This window comes from Balaenoptera acutorostrata, chromosome 5 (genome assembly GCF_949987535.1).
Source record: "Balaenoptera acutorostrata chromosome 5, mBalAcu1.1, whole genome shotgun sequence".
Taxonomy (NCBI): domain Eukaryota; kingdom Metazoa; phylum Chordata; class Mammalia; order Artiodactyla; family Balaenopteridae; genus Balaenoptera; species Balaenoptera acutorostrata.
In genome coordinates, this window is record NC_080068.1 from 55,826,137 (window position 1) to 55,851,976 (window position 25,840).

At 34.4% G+C, this 25,840-nt stretch overlaps 1 protein-coding gene across 5 annotated transcripts in view; it reads left to right on the plus strand.

Annotated features, from left to right (window-relative positions):
- LOC103008900 (UDP-glucuronosyltransferase 2C1-like) overlaps positions 1-25,840 on the plus strand; it is a 61,655-nt gene that overhangs the window by 10,976 nt on the left and 24,839 nt on the right. For 4 of the 5 annotated variants that reach the window (XR_009008482.1, XR_009008480.1, XR_009008481.1 and 1 more), the window contains exons 3-6: positions 2,962-3,093; positions 11,446-11,533; positions 12,884-13,103; positions 19,458-19,601. Coding sequence is in view for 2 of the 5 variants with exons in the window: in XM_057547473.1 (XP_057403456.1) it covers positions 2,962-3,093; positions 11,446-11,533; positions 12,884-13,103; positions 19,458-19,601 (584 nt within the window). In the remaining 3 variants the exon portion in view is untranslated. Of the gene's footprint in view, positions 1-2,961; positions 3,094-11,445; positions 11,534-12,883; positions 13,104-19,457; positions 22,095-25,840 lie in introns of those variants that run through there. The other variant, XM_007193552.3, reaches the window with a different exon arrangement.

Below are 25,840 nucleotides of genomic sequence, written 5' to 3' on the forward strand. Positions count from 1 at the left end.
CTCTAGTGAATGTGACCCAACTAAGGATCTGCAGTAAGACTCAGACTTTCATCTTTTTCTTGTAAGGAAGACATAGGAAAATGTTGGGGAGAGGAGTGAAAAATTTCCCTCACACTACAACATGATAAAAATGTCAGTTTGATTTTGAATGCCACAATATGTTTGTGGAATTACAGAATTTGTTTTTCTTTGTTTTTCGTGCATCTCGGGGCGACAGAATGTATTAATCATACTCTCAGTTCATTCCACTCCATAATCAGCCCATGACAAACATCTCTTTTGGTTGATTTTTCTTACATTTTTTCTTTGTCTTCTTCTCTTCCATTACCCCACAACCAGTGGGCACCCAGTCAAATGCATTTAATATTTATCATCTTATTTCAATTTAAACAGATAACTGTGGATCCTCAAACTATATGTAGAAATGATTTGAGTTTTTTAATTATATAAATGATGTTATGTTATAATTCACACTTTCTCATTCTTATTAGTCTATATAATTTTTTTCATATGTATCCAAGTTTCTATTTGTAAATCCATTTCATTCATTCTGACTATAGCAGAGAATTTTGGTATATGTATTTATTCCCCACAAAGGACAATTTGTGTCCCCATATCTATCATACAACAAAGAATATTGGGAGGAAAAATTGCAAACCTATGCATGTATTTGAGAATTATATCCAATAGTGGGATGATAGTGTCATGGGTCACAGGCATACTTAATTTTTTTCTGCATTTAACTTCACTGAATATCTATAAAAATGTATTGTTTCATCAGGAATGCTTAGGGGGTTACATCTTCCACATCTTATCTAAACCTTGATTATTATTCTATTTTCTAATATGGGTCAGTTTCATAGAGGTAAAGTGATATCACACTGATGAATTTTATTTGTAATCTCCATTTATAGCAAAGTTGAACATTGTTTCAGAAACTTATCAGTTATTCTTATTTTCCCTTTGTGAAACTCATATATTTAGTATATTTTTTGGATAATCTTTTTTTTCAAGTAATATCAATTCTTTCTGTAATTTAGAATATCTAGTTATTAATCCTTGATCTAGCCATTGCAAATATCTTCTCCTATGACTCCATACATTTGTTAATATTTTCTCTAATTACCTTTTTTAAACATAAAGTACCAAATTTGATGTAATCAAATCCATCTTTTTATACATTATGATTTGTACTTTTAAGAATCTCATTTAAAATATTTTTCTCTTTACTAAGGTTAAAAAGACATTCTCCTATATTTTATTTTTAAATGTATAATATTATATTTTAACATGATACATTTAATCCATTCAGATTTTTAAAATTAATACATAGTAGGAGGTAAATATTCACCTCTCTTTTTTGTCTGAATAATGAACATATTATTGTACCACCACTTAATAAACCATCCACTCAGTGTGATATTTTCTCACTGATTATCCCAGTGAATTGTGATATCATCTTATCATACAGGAGGCTTTCACATACTCATGGCTCTCTTTCCGGCCTCACTACTTTATTCTATTGTTCACTTTGTTAGCAGGTCAGTAGATTTTATTTTGTATTGTGTATTATTATCGGATTGAAATAGTCTCCAGTACTCCTTTTTCTTTTTCAAAATTCATTCATTATTTATGAAAATGTATTTTTATATAATCTTTAAAATATTTCCTAGTATCTGAAGAATATGATGATATAATTGAAAATAAATTAAAAGTGATTGATAGCTTTACATATTATGTCAATCCATTTATAAATACAGTGTAACAGTTAATTTTATGCATCAATTTACCTGGGCCAGGTACCCAGGTATTTAGCCAAACATCACTCTGGAAGTTTCTGTGAGGATATTTTTGGATGACATTAACATTTAAATATGTGGACCTTGAGTAAACAAATTTTTCTCCATTATGTGGGTGAGGCTCATCCAATTAGTTGAAGACCTGAATAGAACAAAAGACTGAACTCTCCCAAGGAAAAAAAGAATTCTGCCAGTAGACAGCCTTCAGACTTGAACTAGGGCAATGGCTCTTCTCTGAGTCTCCAGCATGATGACCTATTCTGCAGATTAAACTTTCCAAACTCCATAATCATGTGAGTTAATTCCTTAATATAAATTTCTTCCTTGTCTTTCCACTTTAAGTCTTACACATTTTTATCTTCTCTTATTTGGTTGAATTAGTTTTGTTACTAGTTCAACACAGGATGAAAAGATTTCTTTTTACTTCATCATAATTAGATATGATATTTTAATTTTTAATGGAAAGCCATATATTTCTATTATATTACTGTTAACCTCAGAGTATTCATTATAGTTCTTTCTGCATGTCTTATCTGGTCAGGAATTTATATGGCTACCTCATTTCTAAATGTGTTTGTGGAAGCTTATACGAAGAGAAAATATAACCAAAATAAAAGAAAATTGAAATTTAGAAAACAGAAAAAAGTAAATATACCAAAAGTATGTCATTATACTGTGATTCAGCAGAAAAATGAATGATAATCTTATTAGCTAAGGCTAAATATAAAGTGAAGCACCAGAACTATTTAACTTAAACTAGAAATTTGGCTCTGCCAGCTACTGCTGCGTAGACTTGGACAAATTACTTAACCTTACTGAGACAGATTTCTCATCTGTAAATGTATACATATCTCTTAAGATTCCCATATATCTAAGTTAAATCATACATGTAAAGAGCTCTGTAATTGGGAGAAGATAACATGTAGTCAATAATTTGTAAACACACACACACACTCCCCTCTATCATGCTGAAGGGAACCTCCAATTTAAATCATTTTTAATTTGCTTAATAACCAGTGATTTCAGGTCATATTTTGTATACTGAAATGGTTAACATATGAAAAAACAGAAGTGTTATAAGAATTCAGACATATTGAGAAAAGTGTGTGACTTATTCTTGTAACTATCAACTTTCAAATAACAAAGACTATTTCCCTCACAGGAGTTAGAAGAGTTTGTTCAAAGCTCTGGAAAAGATGGAGTTGTGGTGTTTACTCTGGGGTCAATGATCAAAAACCTCACAGAAGAAAAGTCGAATGTGATTGCATCAGCCCTTGCCCAGATTCCGCAGAAGGTCAGATAATCTTATTTTTTCAGGGACAGCTACTTTAAATTCCATGAAGATATCCTTAAAAGTGTGCTTAAAAAAGTAGGAAAAGTTATTGGTATTGTTAGTGTCAATTTAACTGAACTGTAAAGAAAAAATATTAAATGGTAAAACAGGATATTTGATTCTTATCTTGCTTTAAACCTGGCATTACTAACAGGAAAACATATTGCAGAATTTTCTTTAAATAATGACCTAAAACTTAATCATTCACTACTGTCAAACAATCAGTCAACTTTGTGTCTAGGTTTTAAGACTTCCATGTAATCTAACATTGTTTTTTGGTGTTTATTGGGGGTTTTTTGGTTTGTTTGTTCACTTTTCAATCTGAGGCATATACACAAGTTACAACTACCTTGATGGAGAATAAAGGAATAGATATTCAAAAATACAGCCTTAATTCACTGGATGCCTTGGGACTATATTTCCTTATAATTAGTGGATTTGTACCAGGCCATGGTTGAGCCTGGAATTGACAACTTATATTCCTGGAATACTCCTAAATAGATACTCTTCATTTTAAACAGTTAAAATCTTTAATAATACAGTACAAGATTTATGCAGTTCACTCCTTGAAGTTCCCCCAAATTATAATTTTTTATTTATACCATTCTAGGTTATAACTGAGTGGCATTGTTTTTAAACTACCATGAACACTTTTTTCCCCTACATTTAGTTAAAATAGAAAATTGCATGTAACTTTAAGTTACAAATGCTCACAATAATTATTGTATTCATAACCAAATTACTTTCAATAATTGTTTTTTGGAAGCACACCCATTTAAATATTTAATCTAAATTCCATCTTCATAAAAATATTAAACTTTCAATTGCATTAAAATACAATGTTTAGGGGTGAAACCAGGGTAGACTAGGAAGCACCAAGACCTGTCTCTCTACCTAAACAAAATTGTACTAGCAAAAAGTGTCTGAAGTAACTATATTGGAACTCTGGACTCTAACTGAGCACTTGCAACTCACAGTGGAAAAACTGAGTGGGAACTGTGGTTAATTTTAGTCAATGCCATCCCTTTAGAATATCAGCAGCTTCAAAGTCTTCATCACTCTGTCCCATGGCAGCCAACATGCCTGCATTCCTGGTGTAATTTGGTGGAACCAGTAGACAATAAAGACCTTATCCTCCAAATACTGTGGTTCTGCATTCTAATTGCTGATTACTGCCCATGATCATTGAGGTATATGCACAGAAACTGGGCACAGTTGTTTCAACATTCATTAGAAGAAGCAACTTCCAGGGGTTTTAAAGGATAAGCTTTTTTTTTTTTCTCCATTTGGGAGCCAGGCGTTAAAGAATTAGACCATTAAAAAAACAACCTCACAAACAGTGGAATTTAGAAAACTATGTGCATGTCCAGGGAAAAACACTGGCTCATAAACTACCTGAGAAGACCTAAAGCTTTAACCTCAGCCTGATTTCTAGCAAAGAGAAACACTTCAACAACAGCAACAACAAAATCAAACTCTAACAAAGGGGCAAATCTGATTTCTGAAGATAGAACATTATAAAAAGCAAATGTACAGTATTCGAAAAATATCACAAGGCATACAAAGATAGATGAAAGTATGGCCCAATCAAGGGAACAAAATAAACTGAGAGAAACCATTCTTGAGGGAGCCTGGATTTTGGAATTACTAGAAAAAGCCTTTAAAACCACATTTTTAAAGACATACAAAGAACTAAAGGAAGACAATGACAAAGAGAAGAAAATGATGGAGGAACAAAAGGAAATATTGATAATGAGAAAGAAATTATTTTTAAAAAGAATCAAAAAGAAATTCCAGAGGTAAAAATTACAATAACTGTAATGAAAAGTTCACCTCGGGTTCAAAATCAGACATGAGCAGGCAAAAGCATCAGCAAACTTGAAGAAAGAATATTTGAAATTATCGAGTTCGAGGAAGAAAAACGAATGAAGAAAAATGAACAAAGCCTAAGGGACTTGTGGGACACCATCGTGTGAATGAGCATACACATTGTGGGAGTCTCAGAAAGAGAGAAATGGGCAGAATGGGCAGAAAGAATATTTAAAGAAATAATGGCTTAACATAGTCCCAATTTAATAAAATACATAAATTTACAAATCCAAGAAGCTTAGTGAACTTCAAGTTGGATAAACTCAAAGACACCTACACCAAGACACATTATATTCAAGTTGTTGAAAACCAAAGATAATGAGTGACTATTGAAAGAAACAAGAGAAAGAATTCATCACCTAAAAGATATCTTCAATAAAGTGATTAGCCAGTTTCTCATCAGAAACACTGGAAGCCAAAAGGCAGTGGATTGATAAATTCAAAGTGCCGAAAGACAAAATTGAAATTGAGTTATTTGTAGTGAGTTGGATGGACCTAGAGTCTGTCATATAGAGTGAAGTAAGACAGAAAGAGAAAAACAAATACCATATGCTAACATATATATGGAATCTTAAAAAAAAAAAATGGTTTTGGAGAACCTAAGGGCAGGACAGGAATAAAGACGCAGACGTAGAAAATGGACTTGAGGACATGGGGAGGAGGAACGGTAAGCTGGGACGAAGTGAGAGAGTGGCATGGACATATATACACTACCAAATGTAAAATAGATAGCTAGTGGGAAGCAGCCACATAGCACAGGGAGATCAGCTTGTGCTTTGTGATCACCTAGGGGGGTGGGATAGTGAGGATGGGAGGGAGACGCAAGGAGGAGGAGATATGGGGATATATGTATTTGTATAGCTAATTCACTTTGTTATAAAGCAGGAACTAACACACCATTGTAAAGCAATTATACTCCAATAAAGATTAAAAAAAAAAAAAAAAGAAATCTTTAGCATTACTGTGAACTGGAAAATTAGACACCCATAACTTGTAGACCCCTAGTTGAAATTTTGATACAAAGAGAATTGGTGAGGGAGTTATATTAAAACATTAAACCTGTGAATATGTGAACTTTAAAAAAGAAAAGTAATGAGGACAGTTTAAGAGACCTCTGTGACAACATCAAGCATACTAACATTAACATTATAGGGGTTCCAGAAGGAGAAGAGAGAGAGAAAAGGGCAGAGAACAGATTTGAAGTCATAATAGCTGAAAACTTCCCTAACTTGGGAAAGGAAATGGTCTTCCAATTTTAGGAAGCAGAGACAGTCCCAAATAGAATGAACCCAAAGAAGACCACACCAAGACACCTTGTAATGAAAAAGCAAAAATAAAACATAAAGAGAGAATTTTAAAAGCCCAAGAAAAAAGGAACAAGTTAAGTACAAGGAAACTCCCATAAGGCTAAAAGCTGACTAGTCAGCAGAAACACTGCAGGCCCGAAGGGAGTGGCAGGATATATTTAAAATAATGAAAGGGGAAAACTTACAACCAGAATACTCTACCCAGTAAGGCTCTCATTCAGATTTGATGGAGAGATCAAAAGTTTTAAAAGCAACCAGGGCTTCCCTGGTGGCACAGTGGTTGAGAATCTGCCTGCTAATGCAGAGGACACAGGTTCGAGCCCTGGTCTGGGAGGATCCCACATGCCGCGGAGCAACTAGGCCCATGAGCCACAACTACTGAGCCTGCGCGTCTGGAGCCTGTGCTCCGCAACAAGAGAGGCCACGATAGTGAGAGGCCCGCACACCGCAATGAAGAGTGGCCCCCGCTTGCTGCAACTAGAGAAAGCCCTCGCACAGAAACGAAGACCCAACACAGCCATAAATAAATAAATAAATAAATTTTTTAAAAAAATAAAATAAAATAAAAGCAACCAAAAGCTAAGAGAGTTCAGCACCACCAAACTAGGTTTATAAGAAATGTTAAGGGGACTTCTCTAAGTGAGAAAGAAAAGCCCGCAACTAGAAACATAAAAATTACAAAGGAAAAATCTCATTGGTAAAGGCAAATATGCGGCAAAGTCAGTAAATCAGCCGTGTATTAAGCTAGAAGGAAGGCTAAAAGACAAAATTATACAATCATGTATACTCACAATAACTAGTTCAGGGATACACAAAACAAAAAGATTTAAAATATGACGTCAAAAACAGTAAGTGTGGGGCTTCCCTGGTGGTGCAGTGGTTAAGAATCCGCCTGCCAATGCAGGGGACAGGGGTTCAAGACCTGGTCCGGGAAGATCCCACATGCCGTGGAACAACTAAGCCCATTCCCCACAACTACTAAGCCTGTGCTCTAGAGTCCACGAGCCACAACTGCTGAACCTGCGTGCCACAACTACTGAAGCCCGTGCGCCCTAGAGCCTGTGCTCTGCAACAACAGAAGCCACCACAACGAGTAGCCCACGCCCCGTAACGAAGAGTAGCCCCCACTCGCCGCAACTAGAGAAAGCCCGCGCAGCAATGAAGACCCAACGCAGCCAAAAATAAATTAAATAAATAAATTTAAAAAAAAAAAAAACAGTAAGTGTGGTGAGGGAAGTAAAAAGGCAAGGTTGTTTAAAATGCATTTGCTCTTAAAAGATCAGCAACTTAATCATGTATTTTACATATATATGTATGTATTTTGCTAAGTACAGTGTGAGGAATATGGACAATAGCTATGTAATATCTTCACATGTTGTAACTAGACTTATCGTGATAATCATTTTGAAACATATAGAAATACCAAATCACTATGTTGTGTAACAGATACTATCATAGTGTTGTAGGTCAGTTTTACTTCAAAAACAAAAAAGAAACAAACAAACTCACAGAAAAACAGATCAGATTTGTATTTACCAGAGTCAGGGGATTGGGGAAGGGACAATTGGAAGAAGTTGGTTAAAAGGTTCAAACTTCCAGTTATAAGATAAATGAGTACTAGGGATGCAATATACATCATAAATTTAGGTAACACTGCTGTCCTTTATATGTGAAAATTGTTAAGAGAGTAAATCCTAAGAGTTTTCATGTCAAGAAAAAATTTTTTAAATTTCTTTAATGTTGTACCTACTGTGAGAATCATTTCATAATGTATGTGAGTAGAATCATAATACTGTACACATTAAACTTACACAGCGCTGTATGTCAATTATATCTCATACAACTGGAAGATAAAAGAGGATATTATGAAAAGTTGCACAACAAAAATTAGACAATCTAGAAGAAGTGGATAAATGCCTTGAAAAACTCTATTTACTTACACTGACTAAAAAAGAAAGAGATTACTTCAACAGACCTATATCAAATTAAGAGACTGAATTAGTAATCAAAGACCTGCCAAAAAGGAAATATCAGGGTCAGATAACATCAATGGTAAATTCTACCAAATGTTTAAGGAATTGAATAATTAAGGTAATCCTTTTCAAATATTCCAAAAATGTGGAAAGAAGGAAACAATAAATTATTCTACGAGGCCAGATGTTCCCCGATACAAAAGCCAGATAAAGACATCACACAAGAATAAAATTACGGACCATGATCATTTCTAAATATAGATATTAAAATACTCAAGAAAATATTTGCAGATCAGATCCACTAGAATGTTGAAAAGAGTATTCACCATAGTAAAATAGTATTTATGCTACTTATGCAAAGTAAATAAATATTGCATTGATTGATTTACCGAAAGTAAATCAATCAATATAATACATGATTATAATGAAGGGGGAAAAAAACCCACTATCAAATGATCATTTCAACTTACACAGAAAAATAAGTTGAGAAAATCCAACATTCTCTCCTGATAAAAACTCTCAAGAAACTAGGAACAGAGGGAAAAGCCCTCAATATGATACAGGGTATTTCTGAAAAACCCACAGCTAATATCATACTCAATGGTGGAAACTAAGATCAGGAACAATACAAGGATATATCGTTTCACTGCTGTTATATAACCTTATACTAGAAGTTTTAGCATGGGGATTATACGGGGAAAAGAAATGAAAGGCATCCAAATTGGAGAGAGGTAAAACAATGTGTATTTGCAGATGACATGATCCTATGCATAGAAAATCTCAAGAATTCACAAAAAGCTACTAGAACTAATTACCAAACTTAACAAAAGTGCAGAATACAAGATTAACACACAAAAATCAGTTTTGTTTATCTAAACGTCAATGAACACTCTGAACATGAAATTTTTTAAATTCCATTTACAAGAACAACAAAACAAATACTTAAGAATGAACCTAATCAAGGAAGTAAAATAGTTGCTGCTGAAAACCGCAAAACATTATTGCTGCAAGAAATTAAAGAATAGCTAAATACTTGGAAAGTCATCTCATGTTCATAGATAGGAACGTTTAACATGGTTAAGAAGTCAACACTATCCAAAGCAATCTACAGATTAATGCAATGCCTATCAAAACTCTAACAGCCTTTTTTATAGAAATGAGTAATCCAATCCTCAACCTCATATGGAACTATAAGAACTACAATCAGACAAAAATATCTTGAAAAACAACAAAGTTAAAGGAGTCACATTTTCAAACACTGAAATTAGAAATATGCTATAATACCTACAGTAAATTAACACTGTTGTACTGGAAGAAAGACAGGCATATAACCCAATGGAACAGAAGAAAATGCAGAAATTAATCCTCACATATATGGTCAATTGATTTTCAACCAGAGTGCAAGACTGTTCAATAGGGGAAAGGACAGTCTCTTCTCAACAAATAATGCTGATAAAATCTTGATATCCACATGCAAAAGATTGAAGTTGGATCCTTACCCTACACCATATGCAAAAATTAACTGAAAATGGATCAGAGACAAACTTTAGAAGTAAAACTGTAACACTTTCCCAAGAAAATTCTCAGGGAAAACTTTATCATATTGGATTATGTCAGGATTTCATAGATATAACACCAAAGCACAAGCAAAAAAAATTAAAAATAAATAAATAAATTGGACTACATCAAATTGGACTACATCAAATGCAGAACTTTTGTGCATCAAAAGATACTATCAAGAAAGTAAAATACAATGTACAGATTGGGAGAAAATCTTTGCAAATCATATCGCTGACAAGGAATTAACATGCACAATACGTAAAGAACTCCTGCAACTCAACAACAGCAACAAAAACCCAATTGAAAAAGGGGAAAGTACCTGAATAGACATTTCTCCAAAGAAGATATACAAGTGGTCAAAAAGTATATGAAAAGATGCTCAACATCGTTAATCATTAGGGAAATGCAAATCAAAGAACAAAGAGATACCACTACACATAGGACAGCTATTATTTAAAAAAAAAAAAAAAAGAAAATACAAGTGTGAATGGAGAAATGAGACCTCCTGCATTGCTAGTAGGAGAGCAAAATCATGCATCTTCTCTGGAAAACATTTTTGTGGTTCCTCAGAAAATTAAACACGGAGCTATCATATAACCCAATAATCCTAATCCTGGCTATATAGCCAAAAGAATTGAAATCAGGGGCTCAAACAAATACTTGCCCACCAATGTTCACAGCAACATTATTCACAATAGTAAATGAGTGAATAAAGAAAATGTGATATACACACAAAACAGAATATTATTCAGCCTTGAAAAGAAAGGAAATTCTGGCATGGTACAACATGCATGAACCTTGAAGACAATGCTAAGTGAAATAATGCTAAGTGGGAAAAGGGCAAATACTGTATGATTCCACTTATATCAGATGTCTAGAGTAGTCAAATTCAAAGAGACAGGAAGTAGAATGTACTTTACCAGGGGCTAGGGAGTGGAGGAAATAGGGAGTTATTGCTTAATGGTACGGAGTCTATGTTAGGGAAGATGAAAATATCTGGGGTATAGATAGTGCTTATGGTTACAAACATTATAGATGTATTTAATGCCACCAAATTCTATGCTCACAATACTTTAAAATGATAAATATCATTATGTATATTTTACTATAATTAAAAAAGGCAATGCTTGATTCTATATTACTGTGTCTGTGTATATATATATATATATATATATATATATATATATATATACACACACACATACATATATATATAAAACAAAGGTCAAAGCACTAACAGTTTCTTAGTGAGGTAAATAACATCTCTCCCCTTTGCCTCTGAAACCTGTTTCAAAAATCCCCTTTACCAGAATGGCTTAGTAACACCACTATGTAATTGTTTCAGGTACAGGTTATCTTTTTTCTTCATCTCCTAAGTGAGAATTAACCTGATGATAGCCTATCGATTAGAATTATTGCAAGCATTTGTAAACATGGTTATAGCGTCAATGGTTTAAAAACATTCATTACTTAATCACTTCAGGCCTCAGTTTGCTTGTGTATTACCTGGAGGCACCAAACCAGGTTAATTCTAAGTCAGTTGCTTCCTTCTGATAGGATGTGATTCTAAAAATTTTCTAGAGTAAAGGCATTTATCTTAACAGGTCCTATGGAGATACACAGGAAAGAAACCAGAAACTTTAGGAGCCAATACCCGATTATATGCATGGATTCCACAGAATGATCTTCTTGGTAAGACCAAAGAGAAGCAAAATTAAATGGAAGTGAATGAGGGATAATCTGAATGATTACTCAATAACAAATATATCCAACAAATTTCTATTCAAAATAAGGAATAAACAACAACAACAAAAAAAACCCTTGATGTCTTCACATTTCTTGTGGAGCTTGTTAAAGAAAAAATTATAAATGGCACTTGTTAAAGACTGTAAGGCAAGCATTATTCAAAACCATCATGATAAGTATAGTTACTACTGCAATGGACTTCTACAGTAAGTCAGAGAGATTGGGCTCAACTCTGAGTGCAAAGAGGAAAAGTGGGAAATTTGTAGGCAAAGTTCAGAGTGGGGGGTGTCACTGGATGGAAGATTACTAAGGAAACCTCAGGGGCAAGGGGGTACCCTGGCAAAACTGACTTAATCAGATTCTTGCTGAAGGCAGACATCACTTGGGGGATGGTGAAGTATGAGGCAACAGCTACATAGGGTGATCAGATATCAGGCTGGAAGAGTCTAGCTAAACTGACTTAGCAGGATGCTTGCTAAAATTGGGCCATGCAGAGATAAACAAATAAACCCCCAAATCAGGGCCTAGTTGAGAAGAGAGTTCAGAGGAGTTTGACTAGACTTTGGTCAAGGATAGAATCTTTGTTAAGTTCTAACATAAATATGGAATTTATAATTCTCCCATTTATGATACAATCTCTCCCTCCTCAGAATCAGAGTCAAGGAAAATACCTTTAGATCAGGCTCTCATTAACTTTTGTATACAATATTGCAGCATCCTCCTGACTTTCTGTATCCATTTTCTCCCACCTCTCTTCTCTTTTCCTCACTATAACTATTTGAAAAAAATCTGATAAACCATTTCACCAACTATAATGTTATAAATGGTTCCATAGTACTCAAAATAAAGGGCAAATTCCCATTTTCCTAAACAGAAACCTCATGACCTTGCCCTCATCTATCTTTCTAGCCATTCTCACATTGAAACCCTGCACATATTACCCCCCTTTCCCATCCACAGAAGCATTTTTTTCTTAAATCCCTCAGTCCTGTTTACTAAAGTATTCTCACCCCAAAAACTTGTCCAAAGGCAAGTATTCTTCATCATTTAACTCTGTGCAAACCTTTCAGAGGCTTATGGGATCACTTAATTGCTGGACTCACTAGTTGCTGCTTAGCATGGAATAATCAATTTCTGCTTTCTTTAGCGTTTATAGGAATTTACATATGGCCTCATGGCACAGAATTATATGGAAGATGCTCCATAATTGAATTAATTATTTATACAGGTGTCATGATTTTCTGTTTCTGAAACTCTTACAACATAGAATAATGATATATATTTTTTTCTTTTTAGGTCACCCCAAAACCAGAGCTTTTATTACTCACTGTGGAACCAATGGGATCTATGAAGCTATTTACCATGGGGTCCCTATGGTGGGAATTCCCCTGTTTGGTGATCAGCATGATAATATTGCTCGTATAAAAGCCAAAGGGGCAGCTGTTGAAGTAGACTTGCAAAGAATGACAAGTTCTGATCTGCTTAACACTTTGAAAGCAGTTATTAACAACCCTTCGTGAGTATAGAATATATTCTTTTCTGAGAATCATCAGTATTTTAAAAGGAGTAAATTGTTTTATTCTACTAAATTGATTACTTTTACATAATCACCAGGGCCTGGCTAACATTAATTATGATTGTCTTATACCTTTCAAATTTTATGAATGCATTTAGATTCACCTGGGCGATAGATTACTGGGCAACAATTTACAGTCTCAAAGAAATACTAAATTTATTTAAATAAACTAAGCTATTACTAAATATTATTTTTATTAATAGTATTTATTGTTTATTTCTTAAAAATTGCAGATATTACCATTATAAAGAATTTAGGCGATATGACAAAAACATAAGGAAATAAAAATGAAAACCCACTTAACTCTCCTCATGTAGCTATAACCAATTACCAGTAGAAATATTACCTCAGCTATTTCCTTGTGCTAATTTATAAATAGAAAAAAAAATAATCTTATAAAAATGGGATCGTGCTACTTTTTAATTAAAAATATTTCAAGAGAAAATCAATGAAGTAAATTTGAGAGCTCCAAATGGAGACATAGAAGGCCCCAGCCTCCCTGTCCGCTGACAAAGATCAACAATTAGACACTATCCATGAACAAAAACATCTCTGGGAGAGCTCTAAAGTTCACTTAAGAAATTTTAGCAACAATGTGGAACAAAAAAACTCTGAGAATAATCACACAAGAACAGTGAAGACAGCTTATTTATGCCTGCATCATCCCATCCCCAGGCCAGCATTGCTCAGCACCAACAGAGAACTTCCCAGCTAGAAAGAGTTCCTCACCAGGAAAGGAAGAGTGAACTGAGTGACAAGGTTTTAAAGCCTTTTGGGGCACAGAAATAGAAAAACCAATCCTGAATTTGTATGAAGCCACAAAATATCTCAAATAGCCAAAGAGACTTTTCTCAGACTTTTCAAGTCCTGAGAAAGAAGAATGAAGCTGAAGGCATCCCACTTCCTACTTCAAACTATACCGCAAAGCTATAGTAAATTTAAAAGTATGGTATTGGCATAAAAATAGACACATAGACCAATAGACAGGATTGAGAGCACTGAAACAAACCTTCATATACAAAGTTGAATAATATTTGAAAGAGCCAAGAATAATCAATAGGAAAATGGTTGTCTCTTCATTAAATGGTACTGGAGTAAATTGATAATCATATGCAGGAGAATGAAATTTGGACCCCTATGTTCCATCACTTAGAATCATTGACTAGAAATGGATTAAATACTAAAACATAACCTGAAACCATGAAACTCCCAGAAGAAAACAAAGGGGAAAAATTCCTTGACAAGGGTTTTGCCAACAATATTTTAGGTATGACACCAACAACACAAGGAACAAATGCAAAAATCTACAAGTGGGACTACATCAAACTTAAAAGCTTGTGCACAGCAAAATAAATGATCCACAAAATGAAAGGCAAACTACAAAATGGAAGAAAATATTTGCAAAGTACCTATCTGATAAGTGGTTAATATACAAAACATATAAAGAACTCTTATAAAGCAGAGTTACTGAATAGATATTTGTCCAAAGAAGACACACAAATGGTTAACACGTACATGAAAAGGGGTTTGATGTCACTAAGCATCAGGAAATGCAAATCCAAACCTTAATAAGGTATCACCTCACACTTGTTAGAATGGCCACCATCAAAAGACAAGGTATACTGTCTTTTCATCTTGTTTATTGTTTCCTTTGCTGTGCAAAAGCTTTTAAGTTTCATTAGGTCCCATTTGTTTATTTTTGTTTTTATTTTCATTACTCTAGGAGGTGGGTCAAAAGAGATCTTGCTGTGGTTTATGTCAAAGAGTTCCTACGTTTTCCTCTAAGAGTTTTATAGTGTCTGGTCTTACATTTAGATCTTTAATCCATTTGAAGTTTATTTTTGTGTATGGTGTTAGGTAGTGTTCTAATTTCATTCTTTTACATGTAGCTGTCCAGTTTTCCCAGCACCACTTATTGAAGAGACTGTCTTTTCTCCATTGTATGTTCTTACCTCCTTTGTCATAAATTAGGTGACCATATGTGCGCAGTTCTATCTCTGGGCTTTCTATCCTGTACCATTGACCTATATTTCTGTTTTTGTGCCAGTACCATACTGCCTTGATTACTGTAGGTTTGTAGTATAGTTTGAAGTCTGGGAGCCTGATTCCTCCAGCTCTGTTTTTCATTCTGAAAATTGCTTTGGCTATTTGGGGTCTTTTGTATTTCCATACAAATTGTAAAAATTTTTGTTCTAATTCTGTGAAGAATGCCATTAGTTTAATAAGGATTACATTGAATCTGTAGATTGCTTTGGGTAGTATAGTCATTTTCACAATATTAATTCTTCCAATCTAAGAACATGGTATATTTCTCCATCTGTTTATGTCATCTTTGATTCCTTTCATCAGAGTTTTATAGTTTTCTGAGTACAAGTCTTTCAACTCCTTAGGTAGGTTTATTCCTAGGTATTTTATTATTTTTGTTGCAATGGTAAATGGGATTGTTTCCTTAATTTCTCTTTCTGATTTTTCATTGTTAGAGTATAGGAATGCCAGAGGTTTCTGTGCATTAATTTTGTATCCTGCAACCTTACCAAATTCATTGATTAGTTCTAGTAGTTTTCTGGTAGCATCTATAGTATTTTCTATATATAGTATCATGTCATCTGCAAACAGTGACAGTTTTACTTCTTCTTTTCCAATTTGTATTCCTCTTATGTCTTTTTCTTCTCTGATTTCTGTGGCAAGGACCTCCAAAACTATGCTTAATAAGAGTGGCGAGAGTGGACATCCTTGTCTTTTTCCTGATCTTAGAGGAAATGCTTTCAGTTTTTCACCATTGAGTGTGATGTTTGCTGTGGGTTTGTCATATATGGCCTTTATTATGTTGAGTAGGTTCACTCTATGCCCATTTTTTGGAGAGCTTTTATCATAAATGGGTACTGAACAAAAGCTTTTTCTGCATCTATGGAGATGATCATATGGTTTTTATTCCTTAATTTGTTAATATGGTGTATCACATTGATTGATTTGCATATACTGAAGAATCCTTGCATCCCTGGGATAAATTCCACTTGATCATTGTGTATGATTGTAAAGACAACCCTCAGAAGGGGAGAAAATATTTGCAAATGAAGCAATGGACAAAGGATTAATCTCCAAAATATACAAACAGCTCATGGAGCTCAATATCAAAAAAAAAAAAATCTAATTAAAAAATGGGCAGAAGACCTAAATAGACATTTCACCAAAGAAGACATACAGATGGCCAAGAGGCACATGAAAAGATGCTCAACATCACTAATTATTAGAGAAATCAAAACTACAATGAGGTATCACCTCACACTAGTCAGAATGGCCATTATCAAAAAACCTAGAAACAATAAATGCTGGATAGGGTGTGGTGAAAAGGGAACCCTCTTGCACTGTTGGTGGGAATGTAAATTGATGCAACCACTATGGAGAACAGTATGGAGGTGCCTTAAAAAACTAAAAATAGAACTACTATATGACCCAGCAATCCCACTCCTGGGCATATACCTTGAGAAAACCATAATTCAAAAAGATACATGTACCACAATGTTCATTGCAGCTCTATTTACAATAGCCGGACATGGAAGCAACCTAAGTGTCCATCAACAGATGAATGGATAAAGAAGATGTGGCACATATATACAATGGAATATTACTCAGCCATAAAAAGAAACAAAATTGAGTTATTTGTAGTGAGATGGATGGACCTAGAGTCTGTCATACAGAGTGAAACAAGTCAGAAAGAGAAAAACAAATACCGTATGCTAACGCATATATATGGAATTAAAAAAAAAAAGGTACTGATGAACCTAGTGGCAGGGCAGGAATAAAGATGTAGACATAGAGAATGAACTTGAGGACACGGCGGGGGAGGGGGAAGCTGGGGTGAAGTTAGAGTAGCAGCGACATATATACACTATGAAATGTAAAATAATTAGCTAGTAGGAAGCAGCAGCATAGCACAGGGAGATCAGCTTGGTGCTTTGCGATGACCTAGAGGGGTGGGATAGGGAGGGTGGGAGGGAGGCTCAAGAGGGAGGGGATATGGGGATATATGTATGCATATGGCTGATTCACTTTGCTGTACAACAGAAACTAACACAGTATTGTGAAGCAATTATACTCCAATAAAGATCTTTTTTTAAAAAAAAAAAGACAAGTGTTGGTGAGGATATGAAGAAAGGGGAACTCTAGTGCACTCTTGGTGGGAATGCAAATGGTGCAGTGACTATAAAAAAGAAGTATGGAGGCTCCTCAAAAGATTAAAAATAGAACTTCTACACTATCCAGTAATCCTACTCCTGGGTATGTATCTAAAGGGAATAAAAACAGAATATGGAAGAGATATCTTCACTCCCATGTTCATCGCAGCATTGTTCACAATAACCAACATATGAAAACAACCTAAGTTTCTGTCAGTGGATGAAAGGATAAAGAATATGTGGCATATGTATGTAAAGGAATATTATTCAGCAAAGAGAAAATAGGAAATCTTTCCATTTGTGATAATATGGTAAATGAAATAAGTCAGAGAAGGAAAAATACTGTATGATAGCACTTATATTTGCATATAAAAAGTGAAACGCACAGAAACAGATACTAGAGTGGTGGTTACCAGGAGCTAGGAGTTGGAAGAATGAAGAGATGTTATACAAAATTACAAACTTTCAGTAAATTGAAACTTATTTCAGTGAATAAATTTTGGGGAACTTTGTACAACATGAAGATTAGCTGTGATCATAAATAAATAAATAAATTCCTAATGATGAATGATTATATTTATTATGTTATTCTTTCTCATAAAAATCAAATAAATATATTCTGTGAGGAAAAGACATTAAAATTAGAAGTATTGCCAGGCTTTGGATAAATATTTCTTTAATATCAGATAAATTCTTACTAAAAATTTCATATAAATCTATGAACAAATTTTGACATTAGAGATGAGAATAATTATTTTGTATATGTTTCCAATTTTGGTCAGTATAGAATGACTTTTGCTTGAAGGCAATTCTCAACTTCCAGCCCATGCCTCTTAAACATCACATGTTAATTTCTGTTAGCTGTATTATCATTACAACATTATCAAAGCTTACAACATACACATCTTGTCCATGACCACATTTCCAACATTGTTTAGCATTAGTTTGGTGTTTATATGGACTTGATGTAATTCGCGTCTTATTACAGTATTTCTATTCCTGAACAATTTTGTTTTTATTACTTTTTTACCTGACAAATATTTTGTTTCTGTCTTGGAGCTTTTGTTGTTGTTGTTTCCTTGTTTTCCTGAGATATATCCAGAGGTATTTACTCCTTAAATTCTTGTGTATTAAGAAAGGCCTGTAGTGTGTTGTTGTTTTTTTTTTAAACAAAGAGCAACAGGACTTTGTATAATTTTTTTTTTTTTTTTTTTTTGGCCACAGTTATCTTCCTCAGAACTTTCTACATGCTGTTCCACTATTTTCTGTAATTTAATGTTCTGTATTCTCCATCAATGGTGACTGCACTTCAGTGTGGGAGAATAATCTCCCTTCTTCATCTCCTTCACAAACCCAAGGAAATCCTTTTTCTAAGTCAGCCGTTCAAAAACTTAAATCAAAACCAGGGACTGGTCTTCTGTTCCTTGACTAAAATTAGAAGGGTTAGTGTTCTAGTTGTTGCCATTTTTCCCTCTCACCACTACACTTGCACCCCTCTGTTGCTTGAAGCAAAGTTTCCAGCATCTACTCAATCTCAGGCCCTACTTCTTGCCCATAGGGTCACAGTAAGCTTTTTGTTTTCAACTGAAATGTCAGGGCCATGAAGATCACAGACTGAAATCTTTCTTGCTACTGTTGAAGACTAGCTTCTTGTTAACACTAACACTCCAGACAGAACCTGGGGAAGCTTGTGGGGGAAGGGGAAGGGGTTCCTTTCTCATAGACCTACCCCTCAATGCTGCTTCCTGTCACTATCATGTTCCCAATACCACACTCAACAAATGAGATCAAATTCTATATTCTCAACCTACATATTCTACATTCCTATTTCTGAACTTTTAAAATTCTACTTCCAATTAGAAATTATTTTCTCCCCTACCTCCAATCATTACTAAGACTATGAAACATCCAATGAATTCCAGCTGATAGACCACCTTATCTAGAAATATCTCAAGAGGAAACAAACTTTCATGTGCATTCTGTGCCCTTAGTGATATATTTATGAAATAATGTATTAATAATTATGTAATATACCTTTAATAATATATAACAATTTTAGGTATTTCATGTCCTTAACAAATTTTTCAAGTGAGTATCTACATATTTATTCAATCCTTAGCTATAAAGAGAATGCTATGAAGTTATCAAGAATTCACCACGATCAGCCTATGAAGCCCCTGGACCGAGCAGTCTTCTGGATTGAGTTTATCATGCGCCACAAAGGAGCCAAACACCTTCGGCCAGCCATCCACAACCTCACCTGGTATCAGTACAATTCTTTGGATGTGATTGGGTTCCTGCTAGCATGTATGGCAACTTTTATATTCCTGGTCACTAAATGTTGCCTGTTTTGTTACTGGAAGTTTGGTAAAACTGCAAAGAAGAAAAAGAAAGAGTAGTGTTTTTTTGTTTTTTTAACAGTTGGGCTGGAAACCTTGATAAAGTCCATCTGAATTAACCCAGCTACTGATTTGAACAGATTCCTCTCCTACTCTCCTGGGTTCTTATCCATTCCTCAGCTTATCAAGTCACAGATCAAAGACTCACCCCAAAAATGTGCCACATGATTTAGAATTAAGGTTTAAACTAATCTATTCTTTAAAAAGAGAGGATAAACAAATAAACACATGGAAGTTGCTACCATTAAAGACTTAGTGCTTTACTTCATTCATTGTTTTCAGCTCAACAAATTGAGATGCTGTTTGAGGCCTTAGGAACATAATGATTAATTCTATTTTCAGTACTGATCATATTGAATATTTCCTAAATATCTAACATCATTTTGGGTCCAGTATGTAAGAATTATTGCATATTATCTAAAGGAACTAGACAAGAAGTAGTGTAGAGCATACTCTCTCTAGTCAGAGCTTCCCTTCCAATCAGGAAGGTCAGGAGACTGTTAGGGTTTCTAGTCTGCTATTAAGCACGTTTTACACCATCACTTTCCTTTTATATGACACACTGGACTTTGTCCCTCTTAGAATACAAAACTCTATTTTTTGTCTTTGATTTGAAGATTGTCTTTCATTTGGATATTAATAATGATAGCACTTCATTTGTATTGTAACACTTTGTGGCTTCGGAGAACTAGCTAATTATCATATGTTAGCATGGTTAATAGTGTGATGGAGCAAAAGTAAATGATTGGAATTTAATACCCACTTTTTAAAAGTAACTTAATTTTTAAAAAATTCTTTCCTACGTTAATTTTACTTACAATAAACATATTTGGAAATAAGCAAACTTCTTAGACTACACTGCAGATTCTTTGGGGGAAAAATGCATTTCTCTGAAATACTATCTGCTATGAGGATGATTTCTACATATAATCAGAAACTCGGTGAGTTTCCTCATTTCTTCCTTTTCTTTTACTCCATAACTTCCACTGGTCTTCTCATAAACTGTACTGTGATCACTATACCAAGCACAAGTACTTAGGCTTCTTATTAACTAGCGTCAGCCTGAAATCTGCAGTAAACATGAAGACAACATGTTGGATTTTAATAGAAAGATGTCTCAAAAAAAAGAGTATTCCCTCTCCTTCTTCTCTAACCATACAGGGTCAATTTTGGAGAGTTCTGACAATGATTTTATTTTGAAATTCTGCCAAATTCTCCATTTTAAAAAAAAGTCTCTTTCTTTCATTTCCAAAAAGTCTATCTTCAGTATGCTTGCCAATAATTTGCCCATGAGGTCAAAAAATTATTCAATATAATACGTATCAACCAAGTTCAGTAATAATTTACTATGGACTTTGATATTTATAACCCAAGCAAAATAGACTGAAAGTTACTATCATAGAACAAATATAAGTCTATCAAATATAAAATTATTTTAGAAAATAATATAAAATTATCTTAGGACAAATGAAAATTATTTGGGCATTAGCTGTTTTTTAAATAGGAATAGTGGCACAAATAAGTACAATGTAAATATAAATTTATTCTTAAATGGCAAATTAACTATAAAGAAATATAGCAGAAAAAATGTATTTTCTTAATTTATAAGATTTGAAATAATTAAATAATTATACTTTAAGGTATAAAGTTTAAAAAATGTAAGCACTAATGCTGTTTGTTTTAAGATCTAATTCATGTAATCAAAGCAATAACTTACCACACTTCTAAATCATTTATTCTGGCAATAAGATAATGTCCTTTCCTATAATAATCTTTAAAATCATAGTTTAATCTTAATGTCAAGATATCTCTTCACTTTTTCATTCTTATAAAATGATTTAATATAAAGGAGTTTAAACTCAAGATTTGGATACCTTGTTAGCAATTTCTGTTTATTCAAAAGAACTGCTCCAACAAATAAATGAATATATTCTATTTATAGAGACCAAAGCTTTTCTTAAACACAAATATTTACCTATTTATATCATCTATGCATCATTATATTAACTATATTAACAATCTGGTAATAATTTTAGGTATGCAGAAGTTAAACCTTTCTAATATGTTATATTTTTCTAGTTTAAGTTTCAATAAGAAGACTTTTTTCTGGAGTTTGATGACCTCTGGCTTTCTTAGTCAGTTAAAACAATATGATTTAAAATACTCTATTTGTAAACTACATATAATCTATATGTGGCTATGTTAGGAAATCCTGCTCAAATATCTTCTGTGTCATGACTTATTTGAAAATGATAATAGGCATATGCAGGTATTTTGTACATGTGCACATGTATATATGTGTGAACACAAAGTCAAGCTCTATCTGTTATAAATAAAAAGTGATTCATATGGTTGTATGTTTTGATTGTCAAACTTGCTTCCCTTTTCTGATGAGGGAAGTGTTTGTTACTGTAATGTTCTACATATTTTACCAAAAATAATGATTAACCTACAGCCTCAGCTCTACCATACTCCCCAAATTTATGGGAATATCAACAGTGATATTTTAAAAGGCAATACAGTTGGGACTTAGAATCTGCGTCTGCTGCCTATGGAACAAGGAACCATCAGTCCCACAATGCACATTGAATCGTTACCTACCCTTGGCTTCTCAATTTCATTTCCTCTGCAGGTTCTTTGCTTCTGAATCCCACTCCAATTCTACCATGGTTCTAGATTCTGGCTCTAATGTCTCACTCTCAATTCCTCCATTAATTTCCCACAGAGATGACCTTTTTATATCTTCAGATGTAAACCACTCCTATATGATATCAGAAGTCAACATGATACCATGAAATGCAGGCACCTATTTTTCACCCTTAAAGCATCTGTCAGGTGGTAAAATCATGATTCTTTTACAGAGGGAAACCTCCCCACATCTTAGATCATTTGCCCTGGTTAACATGCTTCATTTTAAATCCTGTCTCCTTTCCAGGACTCCTAGACATAAAATCTCATCATGCAAGTAGCGACAGTGATGATCCTAAAACTCATGGAGAGTTTGGAACAAATTAGACCTTTCTTCCTTTATTGATATAAAACTGCTATTTCATCATGCTCACTGAGAATGAAGAAATGCCCCAAGGTCGATATAAATGGTTAAATGAGAAATTGATTTCTAAAGATGATAAATTCTTCCATGCTAAGTATGGAAGTGCAGCATAAAGAATTTGCATCACTCACATGTGTCTCAATTTGGTCTCCAGTTGCACTAGTCAGCCACCAGAGAATAAACAGGTTACACATGAGAAGGTGAATTTCCTTTTGGAGTGTAAAGAAAGGCAAGCAGAGAAGCCCCAGTGGCTTAAGAGCCCTCCCTAATGATGCAGATCTCACCAGGAATCAACAAGTCTTCCCTACCATAGCGAAAAGACTCATCCTTCTATGTATATTTTATAGAATAAAGGTTATTGCAGGACTAAATTCCTGGTTAATCCATGATCAGTAAGGTGAGTGATGAATGAGATGCACTAAATGAAATGATGTCTTTCACCTCCATCTCCATGTCATTTATATTCTTCTTCCTAGGTAAGTTGGAACTTCCTGAAATGTATTGATTATTGCAATTTAATATAAGTAAAAGGTTGCTTGATAACTGCCTGGAAAGAACAAGTCCATGAAGAAGTATAGCATGATTTAATCTATCAAATGTTTTCCCATATCTAAATTTGTGTCTCTGGTTTCAAGAAAAAATATAAGTATTAAAAAAACTGAGGGGGCTTCCCTGGTGGCGCAGTGGCTGAGAATCTGCCTGCCAATGCAGGGGACACGGGTTCGAGCCCTGGTCTGGGAAGATCCCACATGCCACGGAGCAACTGGGCCCGTGAGCCACAACTACTGAGCCTGCGCGTCTGGAGCCTGTGCCCCGCAACGGGAGGGGCCGCGATAGTGAAAGGCCCGCGCACCGCGATGAAGAGCGGCCCCCGCACCGCGATGAAGAGTGGCCCCCACTTGCCGCAACTAGAGAAAGCCCTCACACGAAAACTAAGAGACCCAACACAGTCATAAATAAATAAATAAAATAAATAAAGTATTAAAAACTATTACATCAGGGTTCAATTTAAAAAAAAAAAAAAAAAGACATTTGCAATGTGCCAAATTGTGCAGGGAATTGGAGGTCAGGAGTTTAAAAAAAAAAAAAAAAAAAAAAAAAAAACTGAAAAATATTACTAAGCAAGCAGGAATGGGTAAAAGGGAGATTCAACAGCAAAAAGCTAAAAATTAGCACTTGTATATATTATAGCTTGGTCAAAATATCTCCTTTGTCAGTTTCTATCCATAGACTAAATCAACAATGCTGTGATGGGTGCCTGTTCAAGGAATGACATAAAAAATCTGGAAAGTTAGGCTGGAGAACTGACTCGGTTATAAAAGCCTATTGGCAGTAATTGTACAATCAGAAAATAGATACTTGATAATCCTAATGTTAATCCCCAAAGTTTTAGTTTTCCTTAGCAAATGAATTTTAATCCATTGAGAAGGAAGGAGTAATAACAGACAATGCTCAGAGACAACTCATCCATAACTAAGCAATTTTCCTTCCTAATAGAGAAATAGCACAGATACAATAATAGAAAAACTTGAATTTGGAGAAGAGATATCAGAGATATCATTCTGAAAGCTGCAGGAACATCAGGTGTGAGCCCATAGAAATGTTTGATTTGTAAGGCAAACAAACATAAAGTTTACATAAAGTAGTCATACTTTCTTATGTTTAAAGTAGATTTTTTACTAAAACCATGTTTGAAAGATGTACTTCCTCATGACTTTATTTATATTTTAATGAAGTTTCTTACTGTAGTATAATATAAATGGTTACATTTGCTTTGTAACTCCTCCTGTCAAGAGGTGAAGCTACTTCTCCAGCCTTGAATTTGGTCCTGCCTCATGACCCGTTTTAAAACCCAATAGAAGGTAGCAGTGTTTGTGATATATCATGTATTTGATAAATATGGAAAAAGCAGAAATTATGAGGAAAATGAAGGTACATGTTTGTTTCTGCAGAATTAGTGCTTTGAAAAATATGATAGAATGAGAACTTTAGACCATCGTATTAAGACTAAGTGAGAAAGCCAGAGGAGCCTCCTTGTCAGAATATAAAGCGATTCTCATCTCTTGCAGAAGGCAAAAAAAAGAAAGAAAAATCAGTTTTATTTTAAAATAAAACATTTCCAGTTCTACTTCAATTCCCAACCTAGTTTGAACTTTTTCGAAGAGCAGGACCGTGGTTGAGAAAGAAAAGAATGCCAAGACATCAGAGAAATAGTTAATGTATGTGAAAATCTTGAATTCCTAGATTTCCCCCGAGCCCACTCCTCTCTGTGAAGGGGTAGCACTTCTCCATTGTTTGAGGATGATATAGGGTCCTCTACCCTACAGAACATCTTACGTCCCTCTCAGTATCTGCTCTTATCTCCCCTCTTGGCCACAGGCCAATGACTAGGGTTAAGTCACACTATATAAAGCCAGGTATAAGAAGGATCAACCAAGGGAGGAAACATAGTATAACCCAAAAGAACTGGAGGACCTATCCAATATTTACCAGCAGGAACTGAGAGATTATATATGGAACTGTATGCTGAAGAATAGGATTAAGGAAAGTAAAACATAAAGTTGTATAAGGAAGCATCATTTAAAATTTTGGAGCACTCTCTCAGGACATAGGATTTAATACCTGGGTTCAGACTCCAGGAGATGGTGGTAACAGAGTACTAAGATGCCTGTAGAAACTTGGAAAAAGTGATGGCCCATAGGAAGTAAAACTGATATGCTGGAAGTGCCATGATAAACAGTGAAAGAAGGAATCCAAAGGCTTAGAATAGTGGATATATTAAGATTTATATGCTTGTAAGTCTGGAAAATCTACCACATGATTGTTTACTGAAGTTATAAATTGTTCAGTGTGGCCATATTCTGAGGGCCAGGTGTTTGGCAGTAACAAAACTGAGCTCAATGATGTTAATTGTAATCAAATCCAAAAATAAGAGAGACTAGTGATGGTACTCAATCATCAGAAGTCAGACAGTCACAATGATCACAGTGAACAGTGAGGTTAGAGTGGCAGCTAGGCAGTCTTAACCCATGAAAAGCTATCAATATGGCG